The 24,106-nt window shown below is 42.3% G+C and overlaps 1 protein-coding gene across 1 annotated transcript in view; it reads right to left on the bottom strand.

Moving 5' to 3' along the window:
* Positions 1–24,106, bottom strand: part of CPXM2 (carboxypeptidase X, M14 family member 2) — an 82,426-nt gene that overhangs the window by 27,926 nt on the left and 30,394 nt on the right. The window contains exons 3-5 of the mRNA XM_063339552.1: positions 18,233–18,372; positions 3,284–3,368; positions 2,610–2,760 (exon numbers count right to left, since the gene is read on the bottom strand). Of these exons, the coding sequence (XP_063195622.1) occupies positions 2,610–2,760; positions 3,284–3,368; positions 18,233–18,372 (376 nt within the window). The remainder of the gene's footprint in view (positions 1–2,609; positions 2,761–3,283; positions 3,369–18,232; positions 18,373–24,106) is intronic.

Below are 24,106 nucleotides of genomic sequence, written 5' to 3'. Positions count from 1 at the left end.
TGGGTCTTTGGAAAGGCTAGAGTTGTTTGAGCTGACAGAGCTCCACCTCCTGATTTTGATGAATTTAAGAGACTTGCTCTGTTTTAAGGAGGAAACCTCTGTGAGGAAAGAACCCTCACTGTTTGGTCGCACAGTTGATACAGCGTACTAGAGCAGCGCTACCAACGAGGCTGGACCCATGGCCAAACCTGTTGGTTATCTAGATTGGAATGAGTAAGATGGCACCAATAAAGGGCGAAGAAGTCCATTTACAGAGAACTGCAAAAAAATATGTCATGTCCTACAGGACATGCATGGAAAGGCCTCTGCAACCTGGGGAAGAGCTTTGTTTTGAGTGCCTTGCGTGCGATGAATAAATGAGCTAGAAGAAAGAAATGTCAGTTCTTCCTGAGTGAAAAGGATGGGTCAGCAGCTTACCAAAATCTATTAGTCCTTTCAGTCCAATTACATTTTGCATAAACCCACCCCATTCCCATTGTGTTTCTCAATGAATGATTCTGGTATTTTCTTTCAGAAATAAACTGAATCAGCCACCGCAGGCAATTAACTCAATAAATGACTACCAGCAGGAAGCACTGATGCTGTTTCCAGGCTAATCCAAGACCTGCAACAAGCTGTGCCAGCACTCATTGCAACAGCGGTGGAACTGCGGATAAGTTCTCACCTCGGCAGCACCTTCCCCCACCGATACAACCCCGTGAAGCTGAAGGGTGACAAATGCTAACGCTGCAAAGCAGAATTTGGCCCTGTATGAGCATACGCCCAACAAGAGTCTAGTGTAAATAACTGCTGCACTTAATAAAAATCAAAAATCAAACACTTTGCAAATATCGACGTTTTTGCTCTTTCCTCTTTAGGTAGAGTTTTAGGGAATAGAAAAGGATCGTGAGAATTTCCCTACAAAACGCTCTCCAAAATGGTTTGACTGTCACCTTTGTTATTCCCCGGAGATCTCCGTGCATGTCCTGCACGCCAGGAAATTTCTTCACAGTGCTGAATAAAGCTACGCTTTTCCTTCAGCCTCACCCTGTTTTACAGAGAGTGGATCCTCTGCAAACCCACAGAGGAATTTGGGATAGATCACTGCCCTCTGACAGCCCGTCAGTCCTTTCAGGACCTGAGGGGAAATACTGGCTCTGGAATTGCCCCTCCAGTGTAAAAAGTACAATGGGAAACAAAGAACCCACAGAGCTGGAGTCTTCTGAACTCGTGGTTGAAATAAATCAGAGTCCTACTGAAAACATGAACATTCACATAGGCAGGACCCCCCTGGTCACTGCCATTGGAGTCCAGGATGTGTTTGTTACCCCCAGAAAAGCAGATTCTAAGTGCTGCGACCTTTCGCTGCTTCACATTAATACATCTACAGACTAAGCTTTATGACAGTACTTGCCCCGTATTTCTCTTTATTAGATAATTATCCCTTCTGTCCCCCAGATTGTTTTTTTGCTGAGTATTTAAACATCTAAAGGACAAAAATCAGGCTACCTCTGCTTGGTACGTGAAGACCCTACACCAGCAGTGGAATTGGAGGCAGCAAGTTTCCGAACAGCAGCAGGAACAGTTAAAGCAGTAATGAGAGACTTGGGAAAGGCCGTTCTCTTTCTGGCTCTAGTATTTTTGAAAATACTATTCATAGCCCCCTGCAAAAAAAAAAAAAAAAAAGAGACACCTATCCCCAAGGTGCCAGAATTTAAGATCAAAAAGACAAGAAAAAAAAAAAAAAGGCAGATGAGGGAAGTGGAATGAGTAGCGGGAAACTTAGAAAACAAACTGTTTTTCAAATATACACACGCATACACACACATATGAAGACACAAATCCACCATGCCAGTACCTACAACGTGCTTAACGGAAACATGGTGTTGCCATAGTTTTTCTTTAAGTGGCCTCCTATAAATTTTCACTTTGTATACCCTGTTTAGCAAAACCCTAACTGTATTTTGCACTCATACAATAAGAGAAACAGCTAACACCAGAAGCTTGTGCTGAACATCAGGTTGTGTCTTTTCCACTGTTTTTACCTTCACCTGCGACTTACCACGGATTATTTCGGACGCAATAACACTTGAAATTTGCCAGAAATTCTCCAACCTCAACTCCCCTCCCTCCCCCTACAAGATAAGCACTAGTTCAGTCACAATATTTGCCTGGTAAGTCCTATGGCCTGTACAATGAAATTAATTTAAAAAAAAAAAAACAAACCAAAAAAACCAGACTGCATAATTATAATGGTTCTTTCTTGTCTTAGAAGCTCAGGACATCTGCAAGTGACTGTCCCAATATGTAATCCTATTGCCTCACTAGTACATGTGCACTCAGTAAGATTAATTGCACTGCACTTCAGCCCGAACAACGGAGAATATCTTGTTAGATCATCCACACAATCTTGTTTTATTAATAAAGCCACTTATAGATGCCATGTGGTTACATTTGAAGAGTTATCCTGATACCATCCCTGTACCTGGGCAGATATTTTTGTTTCTTTTTGCATAACTCTACTCCCTAAAGGCAGGTATCATATCAAAAGCAAACATATCCAAAGGAAATAAAATTTAAGAGTATTGACACAGGCAGCCACGTCATCACCAACTGAGAAAGACTCTTACCTGGCAAAGGACACCCTAAGATTTCCAGTCTCATACAGATGCTACCTTCTTCGAACCAGGACCGAGGGTTTATACGGATATAACGTGCAACCAGAGGCACCGGCAACATATTGAGAACCGGGATCTCTTTCTCACTGTTTCCTTCAAAAATCTACGTATGGAAAGAGCAAGATCAGTCCTTCAGAAAGTCTTTTAGCACCTTTGGTAACAGAATCAGATAAAGTCCCCTGGTACGGCCCCAGGTTGATGGTTGCTCAGGCCAGAACTGCTCTTCAAAGAGCACAATCCCCCCATGTCCCTCAGAGAGGGGCAAAGGAGCCAGAGCTCCACACCCTCTCTCCGACAAAAGGCACCTCATGGGCATGAGATGTCCCCAGGGACCAGCAGACTAACCCTCGCATGGGCCATGCAACAGGGAACACATCTCATCGCAGGCAAGACAACTTCCAGGGTGGCATTCGCATCCACAGGCAGACATATGCAGATTCGTCATATAGAATATCCTGGGACCCTCTCTATGTTATGTGATTTGCTCTTAAAATTAGTGGGACCATTGAGAGACGTTGCCTTGTAGTCTTACGCTGACTAATCTGGGAAATGAAAACTCCATGTGAACAGCCCCCGCTTTCCCACCTCTGCTCTTCTTCATAAAACATCTGTTTCGCGATACTCACCACATCTCCAGACTCATTTCTGACAGCAGTCCACGCATGACTGTCATTGCTCACCAACACTCTGTAAGAGGTCACCCAGTTACTCCTTGAAAAAGACAAAGAGTATCTAAGTTATTTTTCCATAACTTAGAATGACTGCAAATTCTGTTTAATGTAATAAAGCTTGCAATGGAAATCCCAGTTGGCAAAGTCATGTCAATACTTAGCTGAAAGTGTGACATGCAAATCTAGATTCAATAGATAATTAAAAAAGCCTAGTGCATAGAAGCAAAAAGCCTAGATAATACTCTGGGATTCTTTTATATTTCTCTTTCTTTTTATATGCAGATTTTGGGATAAATGGCTTATCTAGACCAGATGCATCCAGCATTAAAAACCTTACCTTTTCAGCAACAGAACATTTATTATTTCTGCTGTTACTATCAAAGAGGATGGGGAAAAAAAATAATAAATCCTCTAGGATGAAAAGTCTATGAATTTCAACCAGCAAAATTTCCATTTCTTCCAATACAAGAATGACTGGAGCCTGCAGTCGTTCTTGTATTTATCAGCAATAGATAGGAACGAAGAGACAGTCCTGTCACGCGGAGCCCAACTGATCACAGTACTAGCCCACTACTACAATATCGAGGTCAGTCTCCAGTAGGCTGATCTTTCTAGTGGCCCATTATCCAATATACTGCAAAATCCCCTTTAATCTAAAAAAGCAAAATCTTCATTCATACTTGAATTATGTCTGTATTCAGCTGAAGGAGAGCATGAGAAGAAATAAAGTGCTGCTTCCGACATTCTGAGTTGAAGCTACGTAGCTTTTACGCTGTCTGGCCATTCCCTATGGTAATGTGCATATAGCTATGGAGAAGGTAATGCCCTGACTTTCATATTTGTTGGTCCGAAAGGGCAGCAGTAATTTATTTTTTTCCTCTAACGCCTTCCTGTTTTCAACAGGCAGTGACTTGGAGGAGATTTGTGGCTTGGAGGTATCTTTGTACCTCAAAGTCAGTCCAGGATGATTAAGTTCTATTTTCATGTATATAAACTGATCGTGCATAACCAGCTGTCCTCTGGAGCAGCCGTTCTTGAAGGCTGGTTCTTAGCTAAGCTGCACAGCCAGGTTGCTGGGAGTGAAACCAGGGTAAGGAAAGCTCTTGGGACTAGAAAGAAGACGAGGGGCAGTTATGGGAGAAGCAGCAGAGCATATGGATCGGAGATACGGAGATTACCTGGAAGGACAGACACACCTAAGAAATCTTCCCCCATACAAATGCAACTTTATTTGCTTTTCTTTCTTTTAAAATCAACAAGCAATACGAGCAACTACCTGTGAGCACACACTTTGGCTTCACTGCGCTTATGTTCGAAGAGACCAACTAGCCAAGAAACGCCAAAAAAGGGGCAGGGGCAGAACGAGAGCAAATTCATCAGCCACAAGATCAGCCCAAGTTCATCCAGCTTCGTCTTGTACAAAATAGCGACCTTCAAATAACGCCTATGTCAATGCACGGGCAGCAGAAAATTTGTAACTTTAGATTTCCATCTGCTATTTCATTTTCTGAGTAACAGTGAAGATTCACAAAAAATTCAAACTGATGTCCAGACTTACAAGGGTGCCTAAGACCAAAGATGAGATGTTTAGTAGGATTTAGAAAAGCACTTCCGTATGTAGTACGCTAATACCCCCACAAAGTCAAAGATGAGATATCACGCGATTTTGAAAAAATGACTGGACAAACCCAGCTCTGCTTTACACACAAAACCTGTCCCTTGCAAACCTTTCACCAGCCTTCTTCAATGAATTGATATTGTTATTTTAAATGGAAAAAATCTTGACTATCGCCAAGCAGCCTGAGCTTTTTATTATTGCATTGAAAGCATGAATACACCTGTAACGCGCACACTGCTTCAACATTAGTTTAACAACTTTACCAAGTTAGCAGCACACTGAATGTACTAATTGTCTGCCTGTCAGTGGAAGGTATCCTGGGGTACAGGATTTACTGGAGATCTGTGAAGTGCTATGCTGGTATCCCAATTCTTTGTGGCCATAAAATGATATACAACAAAATAGTCAGTGACTTCAGCACGGTATGTAAGTTTCTACTAACTCTTGTCAAGAAATTAACCTTTTTCCCCTCAAATTCTCTGTGATCATAAGCTGAAGGAAAGCAGATTTACTTCTAGGAAAGATGGAAATTTGGAAGTGGACAACATCGAAATTCCAGGAAGAGGAAAAAAAAATAAAATAACTTTTTCCAATTGAAAAAGAAACCAAGCTTGAGAGCAAAACTCACGGGCTTGAATGGTGGTGGAGGTAGTAGTGCACATACTCAGCTCACGTCAAATGGTGTTGGGTTTTTTGGTTGCTTTTTTTGTTTTGTTTTGTCATTGTTGAGGGTTTTTTTTGTTGTTGTTGGTTTGTTATTGGTGTTGTTTTAAATATTTCTTAAAAGTTTCTTGGCCATTTTTCAAAATCTGGTTAAACAGCCAAAAGAGGCAATGTCACAAACCGAGTAACGTCATTGCTTCTGAAGTATTACAGAACTTTTTTCACTTCAACTACACAAATAAGATTAGGAGGGCAACCACAATACATCCATATTCATTACTCTATGCCTGGAAAAGAAATCCAAACAGAATAATATCACGGTCACATAAAAACAAGACAACAGTGGACATTCTTTATAATTGAGAATTTTGTAAGAAAATCATGGTGCACAAAGGATGTTTTTAAAAGAACCAGCTCATGTTACTGGTATGAGAAAATGTTGCTGATACGTGAATATTTCCAAGCCAGGATTTTATTTACCATATTTTAATTTTCTCACTCCCTACAGTTACAAAGGTTCAAACTTCTCCCAAAGGAAAATGTATACTAATCAGTCGTACACATATTCCATCTTGAGTGACAACAAGTAACATGCTTTTCGGCGGCAGCCTGCCAATTAAAATACAAACGGGACTACATCCAGCCTCGTACGTTTGCGGTCTAGAAGGACTGCAGAGGGTCATGGGAGGAGATAAATCAGCGCAATGTATTAGGTCACACACCACTTCCCATTAACTGTCCTCGCCTGTAAGGAACAAGCATCCACTTTGCATTTGTTGAGATGCAGAATAAAAACACCGCGGGTGACCAGATCCTTCTCCCACCGGCACTAAATGCAAAACTGCCTCTAGGGCCTTACCGTCACAAGAAAAACAGCTCCTGCCAATATGAAAAAGGCTGCTGTACATTCAGATTCCCCTCCAAAATGGCATCTTCTACCTTAAAATCACATTCCCCAGGGTGGGGAAGGGAAACTGCACGCATTCATGCTTTCAGAGTATCTGGGAAACTGGCAGAAGTTAACGCACAGGGCTGCCGACCAGGCAGCTGATTATCTGTAAATACCAGGTATTTCTAAACATACAGTCCAGCAGCAGAGCATTGGCATCCTAAATCTTCTCCAAGGCTGCAGATTTTCCACACGTGTGCGGCACAGGAGGTCTGATGTTTCCAGGAAGCAGATGGAAGTGTCGCACACGCTGGGATCCCCAGCCAGGCTGTTTACAGTAAGCTCAGAGCTTCCCGGATTTGGAGAGTTTAATACCTAGTGGTGCTCGGTTGATTTGTGCAGACACAGAAATCTAAAGCTTTCGGGGAAATCCGTCCCAGAAAGACGACGGCTAAAGCAAAGTCTCGTGCTAGGGGGAGGATCGGGCGATGTCGTCTGCTTTGTGTTGTTACCTGACGGCAGGAGGATCCGTCTCGCTGGGTTGGGGATTCGCAGACGTTAATTTCTGCAGCGCGTCACATCGAATCTTTTCGGGGCCCATCAGCACTGAACAATAAAGCTGTCTAAGGAAAGCTGAAAGCAAGCTATAAAGCTTTGCAGTTCTTCGGATGTCCCTACCGATGTTTTAGAGAAGCTCTTCCGAATTCACTCTATAAAATCTCCCTGAAACTACTATTACGTTCGGCAGACAAAAATACAGATATTTGTTGGTTTTAAAGAGTCAAGGAGACATAGTTCAGGGAAAGTCCTATGCCAGCACTCAGAAAAGAGTGCGTTAATTACCGAGCTCGTTCTTGGCAGGAAGCTAGGCGGTACAGAAGTTATTGCGTGACAGTACCTTCAAAAGTATGCGAGGTTGCCTCCAGTTCATCATGCTCGAGCACAAAGTGCTACTTACATGCCTCATGAATTTCATCAGTGCTAGAAAAGGATCACGAGATACGCATTTGAGAGGAATCATTTTGGATTCAGATGCTTCCCGTTAATAAGTCTTTTGAAAAATTTATGCCAGCCTTAACTCTTCAGGAGGAGAGCCTCTCTGAAAAAGCTCCGTATCTATCGCCCAGATTAATCAAGTCGTTTCACAGAAAGCAAATGCAAAAATGAAATACAGCTAAAGTTCACTTAATGTGATGAGGTTTTATCATTATTATTAATTAGTTGGTTTTTATCTGTAATGCATTAGCTTTAGACAAGGCTTATCTGAACATCCTGGATTTTAAATTCAGTTTCTTGTGATGCATGGAAATGCCCAGCTTGCCTTTTTTTGGATGGAAATGGACAAGCTGAGGGATTAAGTGACTTGCCCAGGGACAGAGAAGGAATCTGAATCAAAATGGAGAATTAAAAGCAGATCTCCAACAGCTGTGGCAGGTTCCTGTCCAGAGGATCAGCTTCTCCTTATCTACGCACATAGAATCATAGAATCTTCATGGTTGGAAAGGACCTTTGAGATCATCGAGTCCAACTATACACAAAAAAAAACAACCAAACAAACAAAAAAACCTCCAAAACCAACAACGTACAATCTCTGCCCTTCCGAGCGTGCCCTGAAGTGCCAAATCTAGACGTTTCTTAAATACCTCTAGGGATGGTGACTCCACCACCTCCCTGGGCAGGCTGTTCCAGTGCCTGACCACTCTTTCAGTAAAGTCATTCTCCCTAATATCTAACCTAAACCTCCCCTGCCGCAACTTCAGACCATTTCCTCTGGTCCTGTCATTATTCACCTGGGAGAAGAGGCCAACACCCACCTCTCTACACCCTCCTTTCAGGTAGCTGTAGAGGGCAATGAGGTCTCCCTTCAGCCTTCTCTTCTCCAAGCTAAACATGCCCAACTCCCTCAGCCTCTCCTCATGTGACCTGGTCTCCAGACCCCTCACCAGCCTGGTAGCTCTCCTCTGGACACGCTCCAGCACCTCAATGTCCCTCTTGTACATCATCAGGCTGCTGAGCACAGGGAAAGACATCACAACAGCATGAGAACAACAGAACTTCTGCCTTGCCTTCCCCGACCTAATTTCCTTATTTTTCTTCATGTGTATTAGATGCGTAGATGAATCCCAACTCGGCACGACGCGCAGCGAGTGCTAAACGAGAAGCAGCGGAGGGATGCCAGGCGTTTGGCTGCCCAGCCTCCAGGAGGCGAGTACATCGGCCAAGGCTTCTGACTGTTTGGATACGGTTTTATTTTTGTTTGAACAGTATCTGCTGCATGCAACATTTTAAGGCCAAGCTTCTCAATTACAGAAAGCTGAATAAGCAACAGGTGAAACGAATCTGGTACCCTTATCCTACTCTCTAAGGATGCTTTTCCACATCACCAAAACCCCACATGATCTGAGATAAATGAGGAAGGTTGGCAGGTGCCGGTCAGCAGAAGCTCAAGCCCACAGCGGCAGAGATGGTGGAGAAGAGACCAGAAAACATTGGTAGAGTTCAGGTTAGCATCACCTCCAATGGACCCGGCTCCAGCTGACCATATTAATCTTCTGCTGTCACGATAATCTGATTTATCTCCATTACAAAACCCCCGAATTAATAGAAAATGGAACCAGACGGGCACACAAATGTGTATCTTTCAAGAATATATAAACTGACAAGCTAAAATACTGGAAATAACGGTACCTCTTTATCAAAAAATTGCTAAGCAAACTTTAGATTGATCTGTAATCATGCAACAGAATCAGCATGCTGGCAATTAAGGCGCTTTCTGCTTGAAAAAGTAATTTGTAGTCTCATGCAATTAAATATAAAACCATTAATATTAATATTCTAAAATAATATTTACGTCGATAAATTTTAAATCACCCACTGCCCAGCAGTTTCAAACACAAGCCAAGTCAAAAACCGCTCAGGCTAACCACAGGTAGCCCAGCAAGCTTTACAAACTAATTAAAATAAATATGATTTAAGAGATGGAGCTTGGCTAGCAAGCAAGGGTATTTTTTTTAATAATTGAAATCTTTGAATGTTTAATTTTTAAAATTGCTTCTAGCTGACTTAAATGAATATACTGCTGTGAAATCCAGCTCTTCCGAGGCCCTACGAAGAAAAGCTCAGGGCCAGCATTTCACTTGCTCAGAATGAATTAAACACAGATTTTCCAAAGCTCTCTTCTCAGTCTGGAGGGGTTGGGGTTGAAAATGCATTTCCCACCCAACAGCGGCCACTTACAGCCCAGTTTTTGCAAGATTTTAATCTCTGAGTTTCTGACCTCTCTCGAAAATCCGGTGCCGGCTGCAGGTGTTTCCTTTTGCTGTTGGACATTCAGACAGTAACACCTGAAGATGCCAGGCCTCCTGCGTGGGGTTAAAGACATCCTCTGCCACACAGATTTTATGGTCTTACCACTCTTCATTACAGGCCATTCTCCAAAGAGAGCTGTATGTTTTTGGAAATTCTTCCTCCACCCAGCTTTCCTCTTCCGTATCTCCTGTATCTTCTAAACACAACCAGGCTGTGATTCCTTTTCTTCTGAACTTCCTATTGGGACATTTTAAATTTTCCTCTTCATGCCTATCACACCTTTGTATATTAGTCACATATTTGAGGAGAAAAATCTGAACTATACAGGCACTGCCTCGCTCTGCCTTTTTGCCTCCTTCCCGTGAATATTAAAACAATGGAAAGTGAAAAGCTCCGGCAGTAACCAGCAAATACTGCCATTTGTGTGCACAGCTGTGGGCACATTTGAAGTGCCGCTAAAGGTCTCACATCTACCAGGCGCACACAAGGATGTGGCCAAGCTCGGCGTGGTACATGCAGAAGGGATGCTGGCCTGGGGAGGACTCTTGGGTGGGGGGAAGGAGCAGCTGCCCCATGTCCTCTAGGTAACCCCACACACAATCATCCTCATCGCGACGCGTCATAACACACATGCAAAAATATACAAATCAAGGCTGTGATTAACAAGCGTGAGTAATCTGTTGCAGCAGATGCCTGTATTCATTGGAGGTATCCTTTTCCTGAAGGCTTCAGCTCATTTGGTTTCAAACTGCCCATTGTAGCCCCTTCCACAGAGGTTAAAATGCTTCCCTTCCTCTTCTGAGCATCCCCGGGGAGGCTCACTGTGCCAAGCGGCTTCTCCCCACACAACACCGCCCTTCACCAGTGCAAAGCCCTGGTTGACCATGCAGGAGTTGCTGGCCATCCCCTCGGGGGGACGGCAGCAACCTGCTCCCTCCCCGCGCTGCGCGGTGAGTCACCGAGCCTTTGGCAGGAGAGTCGTAACTGGAGCAAGAGCATCGTGACAAATCACACCCGCAACAGAACAGCATCAGTTTTGACGTTTTTGTCAAACAAACTTGTGAAAGTATAAATAAATTCCTGGGCGCGCTGTCAGAACTCCACCTACACGGGATCATCGGAGCTGGTCACAAACCCAGCCCCCCAACGCCAGGAGCGGACGGCGAGCGTTCATCGGCAGCGATGAACACTGTGCCAAAATCCCGCGTAGGGCACAGCAAACGAGGTGGAAGATTAAGATGGCACAGGAACTGAAGTGAAGTAACGGGACGGACAGCACTCGAGGCGGAAGCTGCCGAAGGCTGACTCTCAGCGCTGCAACAACGGAAAGCCCGGGAGACGGCTCCACCAAGCCAGAGTTAACGGAAAATATAACTTATTAAGGAAACCAATCATAAACGCTAGTACAATATGTAACGAGGGACATTAATATATCAAGGAAGTTTTTTCTACACTGAATTCAGGTTGTTTTGTAACTCCCATCAATATACTTGATACGATTTCCGTGGATTGGGAACAATTTGCTCCCTGGGAGTCTGACCTCGGGGAAGCCGTAATAATCTCTGCAGCCCTGTCACCTAGTCAGGGCAAATAACAGTTTGCACTGATTTGATGCACCATAACAATTCACGTCAGCACAGAGCAGCTGCTTATTTTAATTACATGATTTGGATAAGACATTGAGACGTTTTCGTTGAATTTGCTGAAGTTTCATCGGGGTGTGTTTTCGCAGCCCTTGCGTGGGGATAGGAGGTACTGCTCTGAAAGCCAATGCCAAGAATGTTGTCCTTGTGAGCTGGACGGGATTTAGAGTTTATTCTACTTTGCTTTCAAAAGCAGCCTTGTGTTGTATTTTGACACTTCTTTGTCTATACAGTGCAAAATTTTGTTTTCTTAGATGTCTATAGAAACAACTCAAATACCTATGAGTAACCACTGTAGCATCCCAAATGCTAACACAGTTACACTGAATGGATTATCGCTGCTCTTTATACTCTTATTGTTGGAACGCTGAAGATGCTGATGTGATTAGCTCTTCTTGAGGCCAATCTTACTATTAAGACCATGTTTTTAATACCATGAATGCTGATGAACTTGGGAGGAAGCAAGGATTTTTATCCTCTGGCAGGCAAGGGAGTTTACCACCTTGCATTCCTCACATACACACTGTCCATAAAAGCAAATCTCATTTCCTCAGGAATTGCCAGTGAGCATAAATTAAATTTGGAGTAATAAATTAAAATTCGGGACAACGCATTCATTTTGTGACAAAACAAAGAGCAGAATGCTGTAACGCCAAAATTAGAAGCAACTGCACTGACCTAAATTTCTCCTCACCTGCATCTCCGGAAGGTACCCAGCTTGCTACAGACCTAAGGTTCCCTAAGGACAGTTTCTCAGAAGGGATGTTGGGGGACCACGAAGGGTCACACCGCACACAGAGGAGGATGAGGGTGAGGGTGTACTATAGAAAAATGTAAAATTATTCCCCTATTCAAACACAAATATCTGATTTTTAGCACAAGCACCATCAGACGCACAAATCAAATCTGCTGGATATTTACAACTTGCTATCCCTACGGAGTGGCACAAGGAAGTCCAAGTGCCACAGTAGGGAGTGTGTCATGGTGTCTACACCAGCTCCCAGTCAAAACATGGCTTCAAGAGCGATGAACTAAAATGACCAGTTTAAAAGTGGGCCAGTTTAGAAGCAAGCAATATGTCTAAGTCATTGTAACTATTCCTTCCAGCCAGCACCGCTATTGATTTATTGTCTCCTCTAACCAACTAACCTCTTAAGCCCTGTTGCCGGTTTGCAAGGCACATGGATTAACCTCTTCCCAAATGAGAATTTGAAGATTGCCACCCCTACTTTTTCTTTTTTTCCTTAAAGACCAATATATTGCATAAAATTAAAATATCTTCAGTATTTTCATGAGGCTGAAAGGCCTTAAAGAAAACACACTGTGGAAATAAGTCTATTTTGATTTTTTTTTTTTTTCTTTTTTTAAAAGGTGTCAGAATTTTGCTTTGGAATTCGAGCTTTCTGGACAGATTACTTCATCCACGCTTTTTCTTGGTTTTGTTATTTCGTGACATGCAGTGATAGTGCATAATTTAACATGCTTGAAAGATTAATTTTAATAAAATGCATTGTCACAAATACATCTTACTCACTGAAACATTGCATCCTCTTCTAAAAATCAAAACATCCTCTGCACTGAAACAGTCTGAGGCTTTATATTAGTCAGTACACGCTGAGTCTATTTAGACGTGGGTTTTCTCTTGATACAAAAGACGGTGCTGAGTTATCAAAAGATTGTTTGGGTTGTGGGAAACACATTTCCTATGTTTTTCAGATTCTTGCCAAACTGCTAAGAGTGATTAATATTTTCTCTCCCTCTGTCAAGAGATGCATATTTTAAACTATCACATCATTGCTTTAAATATATGGCACAATCCCACAGTGATGCTTCCAGTGTCCCTTGGACAGTTGTTTAAAGCTGCTTGGTTCATAACACTGAAGGCTGTATTGGCAACAATACAAAGAATTATATATTGTATTTCTTCCCCAAATATTCAGCCATAAACCCTCTTGTAGGCCAGCTATGGCACCATCCACCTCTCAGAAGAGGATGTCACGTGCCTTTCTAAAAGGTCACATCACTCCCACAACTTTATCTTGAGAAGGCAAACAAAATAGCTCTGCAAAGAGATGTCACTGATCTATGGCGGCATTTAAAAGACGAGTAGACATAGCGCTTAGAGATACGGTTTAGTGATGGTTTTTGTCAGAGTTAGGTTGATGGTTGGACTAGATGATCTGAAAGGTCCCTTCCAACCTGGGCGATTCTACGAGTCTCTAATATCCATCTATCAGCTACTAGATATTCATAGAGAAACAGCGCGGTATCTGCCCAGAGGCACTGATCCCCAGATGTTCTCTGTTCGTACAAAGAAACTGATGTTCTGCCCAGTCTCAAGGTGTTGGCTCTTATTCTCATCAACCCACACTTGTGGCACCTCTGAGTTTTGGCTGTCTTCAGTGTAAAAAAAATATAAAAACCAGGAGTCCTGGTTCTCACAGCTGGGCCCCACTTTACCTGAGAAATTTAAACATCTGCAGATTTTCTGGATAATGTAAGCAGAGTTTGCCATTTATGATGGTAAAAGAGCACTTTGCCAGGATTTCAGTTTTCCCAAGAATGCCGGAGGTGCCTGAACAGCAACAGCCCTTGAGTCCCCATGCTTGCTTTGACTGATAAAAGGAAGAACTCCCCAAATTCAGGAGTTTTTGGTCAAGGCCTGGTTTTTGCTTGTTAGAGGAAGAAAAAAGAAAAGTAGAAACACTTGATTCCACGTGACTATCAGGGAATTCACAGCCAGGCAGTTTGAACACAAAATTTGACTCAGAAGGTTTGTTTTGGTTTGGTTTTTTTCCCCCTTAAAAAGGAAATTATTAAACAATTCAAGTATTCACTCCTAACCAAGCATGGTTTCCTTCTGTCAAGTCATCTGTGTTTTTAAGCGCTGTTTCTGCACCTTGGCTTCTTCCTCCTCAAGGCTCTCGAGTCTCAAGCAGAAGCGCCCTGGACGGGCACGCAGAGCCACAAGGGACGACAGACAAGAAATAGCAACTTTTCAAGTGAGACTGGGAAAGGAACAACGGAGGTGAAACAGTTTCTGCCAGCACACAGTAGGTGACAATCCCATGCATTTTTATGTTCTTTGTATTGAGTCAAGTGTAACCTTCAATTCATCCATTATTATCCTATAAATTTCCAACAACAAAAAAAAAAAGACAACAAGTCAGGCTGATGTGAATAGACTGTCTCTGGGTGGAGAAGGACATCAGCAGAACTAGAGTTTCCAGTGCTGCTGTAAAGGAGCAAAGTGTAGCTCCCACCACTACTACACTAGCTCTGGCTACAGCATCAGAAATACCCGCAGAACCAGAGGCCAGACTGCCAATAACTCAAACGTTGCAGCCCTGCAATGAAAGGCAAAGTTATTTGCTGCAGGATTGGGCAGGGTGTCCTTGCCTGCCCTCCCTTGTCATTTTACATGTCCTCATTAAGTCGGCAGCAGGCAGCTAAAGGGACCAAGACAGGTACAAATCTGATCTAGGCACAAGCTCAGAGAGAACTTTCAGTTAAGTTTTCCACTTTGCAGAAGTTTCTTGTTCAATACAAAGGGGGAAAAAGAAAAATAAAAGGTTGGTTTTCTGATTCTTTGTTACTATCACATCATAACATTGTTGAACTTAGCATATATCCCAGTGTCTTGATTTTTTTTTTTTTAATTTTATTTTTATTTTAAAATCAAATGCTGGGAAATTCTCCAAGGCTAAAACAAAATCTTACGTTGGCCCTCAAGCTTAGCAGGCTTTTGTTTCTAATACAACAGAGATCAGAGAGGTGTTTTTTGGCTCTCCTACCTGAAATAAGCTGCTTCTCCAACATATGTTTCTATTAGTTATGAAAGCAGTATATTCTGTTCATATAAACTCGTGAAGTTGAGAAGATGCCTCAGGTAACAGAATGGCATCTTTTTGTACAAACTTTAATATCATAAATAGTCCTTTTTGATACCACCACAGTCAGTAGCTGAGTAGAAGAGAAGGAAGTTAACGAGTCTCCTTTGATTGTAGTGCCCATTGTAGCAAAACCATCAAAAAAGAACCTGCCCACACCAGTAAAAGTCCTACCAGCCTGTTTCTCCTGGTCTGGCTCACAAAAGGCAATTCACTGCGTGCAAGCCCTATGACTGTGGTCAGGTCATTGTCTCTTGAGTTTGCCACAAGCACCAAAGCTTCCACCAGTGCCTCTGAATCCCACCCTAAGGCAACTTCTGCTCCAAGCTCGGCGTCTCTGCTGTTGTCTGGATTCAATTTCCCTTTGTGTAGCTCTTCTCTACACCAGGATTTCATTTTTCCTTTCTTCTCACTTTCTTGACTGCTGGAGGAATCGGGGTAGAAAGTCATACTGAGAGGATCATCTTTCAGATGCAACAACGTGGTTGATGGCCATGCTGTTCCCAGGTGCTGAGACTCTGGAAAGCCCAGGACACCACTCTTGCCCCAGCAGTGGGGGCTGCACACATCAGCCTAAACTTTTTAGAAAGCATGAGCATCTCCAAGTTATTTTTGACACCTAAGGACTTACACATGCGGAAGCAGAGCACAGAAACGTTGACTACACTGATTTTATCTGTTCAATCTGATGAAGAGAGAGAGAGAAAAATGAAGTGGACTCCAGGGACAGGAGTCCCACAGCCAAGGCTGTATCAACAGACACCAAGCAAGATGGAGGCCATCACACCCTGACAAGAAAACCCACTTCCATGGCAGTCCCTCATGTGCAAGCTGGAGGTAGCGAAGGAGGTCACCCCTTCCTGGGCCTATTTCTCCCTACTCCCCTGGCCCCTCCATGGGCCAGCCTTACAGGACATGTCTTCCAGGAGATATCAGCCCACCCCAGTATGTACCTAGTCCAGCTGGAACTATCTTTGCTCCTATGAGGCAGAAATGTGCCTGATTCTCCACAAATCTGAGTAACAAGCCAGGAGGAACCTGGACCCGCTCTCCCAGCACCAACCCCGCTCTTCCTGCTGACCCTCAGGGTTCTGCCCAACAACTCTTCATGGGGGAAGAAGGCAAAAGCAAGATTCAGTAATTTAAAAAACAAACCAAAAAAAAGAGACGACGACTATGAATACCAACTATAAATAGAGTGTCAAATCCTGCTGTAAACTCGCAATAGAGCTGAACTAAAAATAGCAACACTACAACGAAGCAGTGCAGCACTGGTGTTGATAGGAACAGCAGTGTCAAGAGTATGAATATAGAAAAGAATAAGACTTTTCTACAGCAATTTTCTACCTAACACAGAACAATGTAGAATAAATATAGAAACCTTATTGCCAAAAACGCTCCTGCTCCCGCAGTAATATTAAGAGAAATAAAAAAACTCCAGAAAATTAAATTATAGAAGGAAAGAAAAGACTCCCTTCTTTTTTTCTTAACTATAATGGTATTTTTCTGGTTTGCCTTTAATTATATGGCACATTCATTTTCTTAAGTGAGAAATCAAGATAGAATCAAATCCTTCAACACAAGAAGGACATGGACCTGTTGGAGCGGGTCCAGAGGAGGCCACGAAGATGATCAAAGGGCTGGAGCCCCTCTGCTGTGAGGACAGGCTGAGAGAGTTGGGGCGGTTCAGCCTGGAGAAGAGAAGGCTCCAGGGAGACCTTAGAGCAGCCTTCCCTAAAGGGGGCCTACAGGAAGGATGGGGAGGGAATCTTTATCAGGGAGTGTTATGATAGGACACGGGGTAACAGTCTCAAACTGAAGGAGGGGAGATTTAGGTTGGATATCAGGAAGAAATTCTTTATGGTAAGGGTGGTGAGGCACTGGGAAGTTGTCAATGCTCCATCCCTGGAGGGGTTCAAGGCCAGGCTGGATGGGGCTTGGAGCAACCTGGGCTGGTGGGAGGGGTGGCAGGGGGGCAGGGGGGTGGCACTGGATGATCTTTAAGGTCCCTTCCCACCCAAACCATTCTGTGATTCTGTGCAATCTGACCAGAACGGATCTAAGGCTGGGCATCTCCTGCATACTTGGTGACAAGGTTTAGCAGTACAAGTGGGATTATTTGCTCACATAATGCAGTGAGACTCAACAAGAAATTAAGAGACTGAACAAACAGTGTAAAGATCAGGAAAACAAATAAACCACCACCTCCAGTTCCTGTTTCTGCCAGCTGATTGCTGCATTCCTCCTATACAATTCTCGCCTCATTCACACGGGCTGTCTTATAGAGCAATCTGGGCACCTACACTCAGAAGGTCACAAATGAGTAAATGCACACAAGTCTGTGCAAGCCAGTTATTTCTCAGTGCCATATACTCATTCTGTAACACAAGCAGTAACCAAAAAGCTCATGAATTATTTCGGTGTTGGATGTCATCAGCACTATCAGATCAAATTTTGTTTCAAGAGTTCATTTAAAAATCATGTCTTTTCAGAATTTTACCATTTATTTGGTGATTGTCTATGTCTTAGAAAATCTCAGAGGTCACTGGTCATTCTTTAAGACGATAAACTAATCAAATTTAATGCTGGAAAAGAATTAGGCAGTTTAACACAAGCAAATTTGACAAGGTGAGTATGAGGGCATATAATCTGAGCGAATTGTGTAGCTTCCTTTGCCAGATGTAGATAGTGACTATGGAAGTCTACTACCTTTAAATTTGTATTTTATGGCATTTATATGCACTTCACCTTTTACTGTTCCTCCATTCCGTTACTTGATATCACAGAGCATTTCTATTCTTTATTTTTTCCTTGAAAACCCAAAAGATAATACAATATGAATTCCTTGGTCAGAAAGCTCAATCTCATGTAGAAAAGTAAGCATGTACTTACGACCAGAGAGAGTTTCTTCCTTGTGTGATGACTCCAGTGAATTTTGTTAGCCTTCGAGCATCTACTTCAATCCACTGATACGGGTCATTTCTTCCTGCACACCAAGCACCATCATAAAAATCATTTTCGTTAACACCTGCCTGAAAAGAAGGCAAAACTGTCTTCATAAATCAGAACCAAGAAACTGAAGGTCTTTCATGGGAAAAAGGAAAGAACACATGAAGTCATCATTCATTCCACTTACTCCTTTGGCTCCACTTTAAGACCCCCGAGACTGTCACTCTCAACAGCTATATGGAGCAACCAAAATATTTTCTTCCTCGGAGCAGGGAAGGAAATTCTGAAAAGTCCCTTCAAAAACTAAGAACTATTATGTATAAACTTAAGTTGGAGTGAGAGAGCATAAACAGAGCTTCAGTTCAGTCCACCTGTCTGTGCCTGTGGCCTGGTAGAGCCTTTATGCAGAACAAATTATCCACACAGTCTTCTGGAAGTCCTAAAAAGCCAGCTCCAACCCGTGTAAATACTGGTCAGTACTGGAGCACTATCTCATTTCCCACGGAAGCAGCAAAGGAGGGGGCAGGCCATATGGAAGCAGTAATACCATTTCCCACCAATTTTCAATCCCAGAATTATTAATTTTCATCAGCAGGGATATTCCTTAAGCAAATTAATACCAAAGGTTAAAAATTTAGGAATGCCCAGCTGTACTCCAACTTGTGTCCCAATATGTACCCCAATATATATAGGCAAAACCACCACAAAGAGCCTTCTCAACGTTTTCAAAGAAATAGCTGCAAGGTATTTTGAGCAAGCTGTATTCTAAATGTATCCGAAATAGCATTTAATGACACATAGCATCTGAGGTCTTCAGATATTTATCTTACTACTAAAGCCCAGGAAACGTTCAGCACCAAACCGGCTACGGCCATGGAGGGCACAGAAGATTTTGCCATATGGTTTTCTGAGGCTACATGTATTTTTATGATATTTCATCTGTGTTTAATACGGATTTATCATTGCCATCCACATAACTCCAAGAATGGATATCCTTGATCATTTCCCAAATATAAACGGAGAGCGTGGAAAACTTTGTAAGTTTATCTTAAAGATAGATTTTAAAGCGCTGGTATACAGTTATTTTATGCTCAGTGGTACATTTTCAGTTGGTGAAGTACCCAAGAATACAACTGTCAGTTAAATGTCCCGAATTATCCCTCCGCTTCCCACTGAGCAGTATTTGCAGATATTACAGCCATAGCTGGCTTACAGTGACAGAGATTGACAGGTCTGTCTACCTCCATTTTTACAGATGGTTTCTACCCAAACGGGCACCGGCTGGCTCTAACGCAAAGAAACGATGCAGTTGTTAATCCCTTTTCCCTGTGGGAGTCTGATGGCATCTGGAGGAAGTGCTGCAAAACATGGACAAAGGTTCAAATCCTAAAACTTCTCGTTTTCTCAGGTATTCAAATCTGAGGCAGGGCAGCTTAAAAATTACTTGTTGTCCTGCATCTACCAAATTTACATTAAGCCACCTACTTCTATGCATTAACTGATATTTTAAAGCGAAGGTCATGTAAGAGTTGAAGCACAAGATACAGAGAAAAACTCTATTAACAATGGAAGATAAATTCTTCAAGGGGAACTGAAGAATGGGAAAACATGAGAATACAAATATGGTCACTGACCTGAGTTATAACCTTTTTCAAGAAAAGGTTTCACTGCGTTTTAAAATAAGATGGAATTTGAAGTAGCCTTAGGGTTTAAAGCCAACGCTTGCCAGGAAGCGTTAAGATCTGCAGAGCACCTTGAACCAGCAGCCTGCTAATCCCCTTCACGCTGACGAAATTCCACCAATTTCTACAGACCAAGTACCTCTATGTCTCATTGCTTCAGCTGGGATCCTTGGTCCTCATTCAGACTGAGGATATTTCCCATCGGTGTGATGCTCAGAAAGGTGTAAAACTCTCCTCTACATTACAGTGAGGTTGAAGGAAACAGGAGAGAGAAAAAAAGAGCTTGTTTCCAAAAAAAAAAAAAAAAAAGAAAAAACCCAGACAAAAAAAAAAACACCAAAAAACCCCACAAAACCCAACCCTAAGTTACACACTGAAGTCTCCATGGTTTCAACCAGACTTAAATAAAGCTAAGCATGTGTTTAAGTTTTACATCAAATATGAAGATTTTAAAGGACTCTACAAATACGGACAGCTTAAAATACGATGGCCTTAAATAGGGGCAAAGAGAGTACGCAAGAAAAAAAGACAACTGTGCTGCTACTTTCTTATTTCCTGACATCAGCTTCTCTGAAGCTTAAAGAATATTTGTACTAGGCAAAACGAAGCAGGTGTCTGTGTGTAACTATCACAGAGTACTATGTGAGAAAGAAGAGTTTAATCAATGAGAAGTTCTTATTACAAACATTTCCAAAGGAAAAGAATTCCGATAAATTTATGTTGAAACTTCTCTTTTTAAGCTTCAAGTCTGCGTATTTCCTTAAGGCACCTCAAGTTTTGAATTTGCCCTACGGCCCCTTCAAAATATCATTTCCATAAAAAAAACCACTTATGAACGCAATCGAATATTTAGTAGTTAAAATTATTATTAAATTTCTTTGGAAAGTTTTGATTCCTGAAAGATGAGAAAAGCTATCAACAAAGAATATAGATCGAGATACCTTTTCTCAGCAAGATGCTTACTGGAATTTAAAAATTGTATATTGAGTTAGTGGAGGTAACGGATTCAAGTTATGATATACATAACTTAAAGCTATACATTTTAAACATTGAATTTTACCTTCATAAGTAGAAGAAAGGAGGAGACAATGAAAACTGGAAGGACGGACTAGGTCTTAAGCAAACCCTTTTTTCCTTCACTAAATTTTCAAGAATAACTCAAAGTTTAATCTAGCTTATATTTCACTTGCAGCCAAATGCAAAAACATTTCTCAATATGCAGCGTCTTATGAAAAAAAACCTTTTTGATATAGGAAAAGAGTGTGTTTTTTTCCTGTCACTCCTGAATAAGTTATCTCTAAATGTCAACGTTGAAAATTGTAATTCAAATAAAACAAATCAACTGCTTAGTATTTACCTAGAAGCCAAGATGAAGGGAAATCGAAAGGTTACAAACCCTTTACAAATTATATGGCTTCTGATTTTAATTCACGTTTACCTTCAGAGTTGGATGTGTGCAAGACTGGACAAACACTTGCTTACGTTATCACTGTTCCAAAAGACTTATATTAAAATGAGGCGAAAGATATTTCCGCCTAAATATATTAAAATGAAGAAAGACATTTCGGTTTACTGCCACAAGACAGCTAGAACAGCAGAAAAAAACCAACCAAACCACATACCCAATAGAAAACCACTTCAGCTTAAATTCTTATCCATTCCCAGAAAGGTGATCACAAACATTATTTTACCACAGGAAGTTTGTGAGGAATACAAAAACAAAGCATTACTCATCACAGGTATTTATAGCCACCGCTGACAGTAGGAAAGAGAAGAATTAAAGCACACGGGCTGAAAGCAGCACTTCAATAATTTTGTCTTTTGCTCATGTTTTGGTAATGGAGCTTTTCAAAAGGAACTAGGGAAACAAGGAACTGAAAAGACAAAAAGCCATACGTCCTGCTTAATTGCACACACGTGATTGCGTTACTTGGTTAATCTTCAGTGTAATTTGGATTTCTCCAACCAGGAAAATGAGGAAAGGGAAGAAACATAGTTTGACTAATTTTTTTTCAGGTTTTAACCACTGCTAATTATTTTTCAAGTGACAGATACTAATGACTTTTATCCCTGAAGGCAGAGCGCCTCACTGTATATTATTTTATGCTATGATTTTTCCTGAGGATGTTAAATTACTACCGGTTATGCCACTTTTGCAGTTGCAGGCTATATCTCCAAAACATGGGGCTCTACGGCCCCAGTAGCTCCGGCTCTCGAGAGGTCCCAGCTGAATCCCCACGTTCACACAGGACTGGGAGCAAAATCAGGTCCCATGCGGTGCAGGGTCTCAAGAGAAGCAGAACCTAGGAGGTCTTATCCAGTCCTGCTAAACCTGTCCTTCTTCGGAATCCAGTGTACAGCAACTGATTCACTTCATACGCTTCAAATAAACTAAACGGAATAAAAAAAAAAAATAACCCCAGAAGCCTTTGAAAAACTTAATTATTCTGTGAATTCCCTGCGAGCCGAGGTACTGCCAGTTACCTGGGGTGAGCCCTAAGCTGCTTCTCAGCTGACTTTGCATCAGATGATGAGATTGAGCAGAGAGTGGAGTTCGTCCTATTTCGGGGAGGAACGCAATAGTCACATGAATATCGTGATGGCACTCTGGCGATACCCAGACCAGGCCACGAGGGCAGCAGCCCATAAAATTGCTCATCGTTAGATTAGCAGAGTGCTCTGGTGAAACTTGAGCGGCACATCAACCTCACGGAGCCTCTCTGACTTGGGCCAAGTGTTTTTCTTCATGAACGGTACCAAACAGCATGAAAACACAGCTTTAATACCTCTGCCTTTTGCCTTTCCCCAGCATGCCGCAACCTGCCCTTTTGAGCAGCAAACAGAAGCCACCAAGAACCTTGTTACCCATCTGACACATCAATCCCCTTTAGCACCTGTTCCTGGTTATAAACTTCTATCTTTTAAACACTACCGAAATTCAGAAGTCTTAATGCAAAGTGCAATTAAGTACTGAAACCCAAGTGGCAGGGAAGAGGTCCGCAAATTCTAAGTGGCTTTAGAATTACTAGCACCTTAAAATTTTTTCAACGTTCTATGAGTTTTAAGCTAGTCCCAAAGGAAGCAGCCTCTAAAGAAAAATAAATGCAAGCCCACCCTTTTAACACTGCCGGCCATAACATTAACTTTAAGTGGGCAAGGGATTTAGGGAATTACGGTATATATAGTATACAGATAAGTTTTCAGTAACAGTAAAAGCTCTTAATTGGAGGATTACCAGAAATCTCTATTAGGGGTGAAGTTCTTAGAATCACAGAATGGTTTAGATTGGAAGGGACCTTGAAGACCATCTCATTCCAACCCCCTGCCCTGGGCAGGGACACCTCCCACCAGACGAGGTTGCTCAAAACCCCATCCAACCTGACCTTAAGAAAAAGGGCTACATTTAAATAAGAGAAGTAAAACAGATGAGTCACTGAAATCAAACTTTGCCGTAAGCCAGGTGTTGTTGGGTTACTAGCATATGAGCCTCCCACAGTCCCGGGCTCAGGTAAGTCTCCATCCTAGAAAAAAGTAAAACCAGCTTTTGGATAATAAGGGGAGACAATCCATGCAGAACGCATACAGCTCAAGAAAATGACAATATGACAGTCTGTATCAAGCAGAAGAGTGATGTTGTGAAGCCTTCCTTCACAGGAAAAAAAGCACCATCTTTTGAACAAAGAAGAACACAAACCCAATTTGCACGGGACAGAAGGTCCTTCCACCCAAGACTCCACACAGCATTCCAAGGAGGAGACAGCAGCCCCTGCTCTGCAGAGGTGGGGACCTTATTCTCACAATAAAAACAAAAGAAACCGCTGCCACAGAAGTGTCAGAAGCATTACGGTTGTAACCGGTAGGGCCTGGGCACGGCACCTACCCAGCAGGTGAAGGTGGGATGGGAGAAGTGCAGGCTCTGAGGTCCTAGGAGACAGGACACCAAAGGAAATGCACTTGGTATAACTCAACCATGCTTCAGCTTATTTCCCAGCAAGAGACTGTCTCCTCGGCTCCTGCTGGAGGATCTGGACTATATTGAGGGGAAACATCCATAACTAAGGTTCTTACACTGCTCCACCTATTTTAAGTCAGCGTTACTGGTGACAACAGGACACTGGGCTAGATGGAGTCCTGG

This window comes from Chroicocephalus ridibundus, chromosome 6 (genome assembly GCF_963924245.1).
Source record: "Chroicocephalus ridibundus chromosome 6, bChrRid1.1, whole genome shotgun sequence".
NCBI classification, from domain to species: domain Eukaryota; kingdom Metazoa; phylum Chordata; class Aves; order Charadriiformes; family Laridae; genus Chroicocephalus; species Chroicocephalus ridibundus.
Note: the sequence above shows the minus strand (reverse complement) of the source record. Positions and strands in the feature narration are given on the sequence as shown.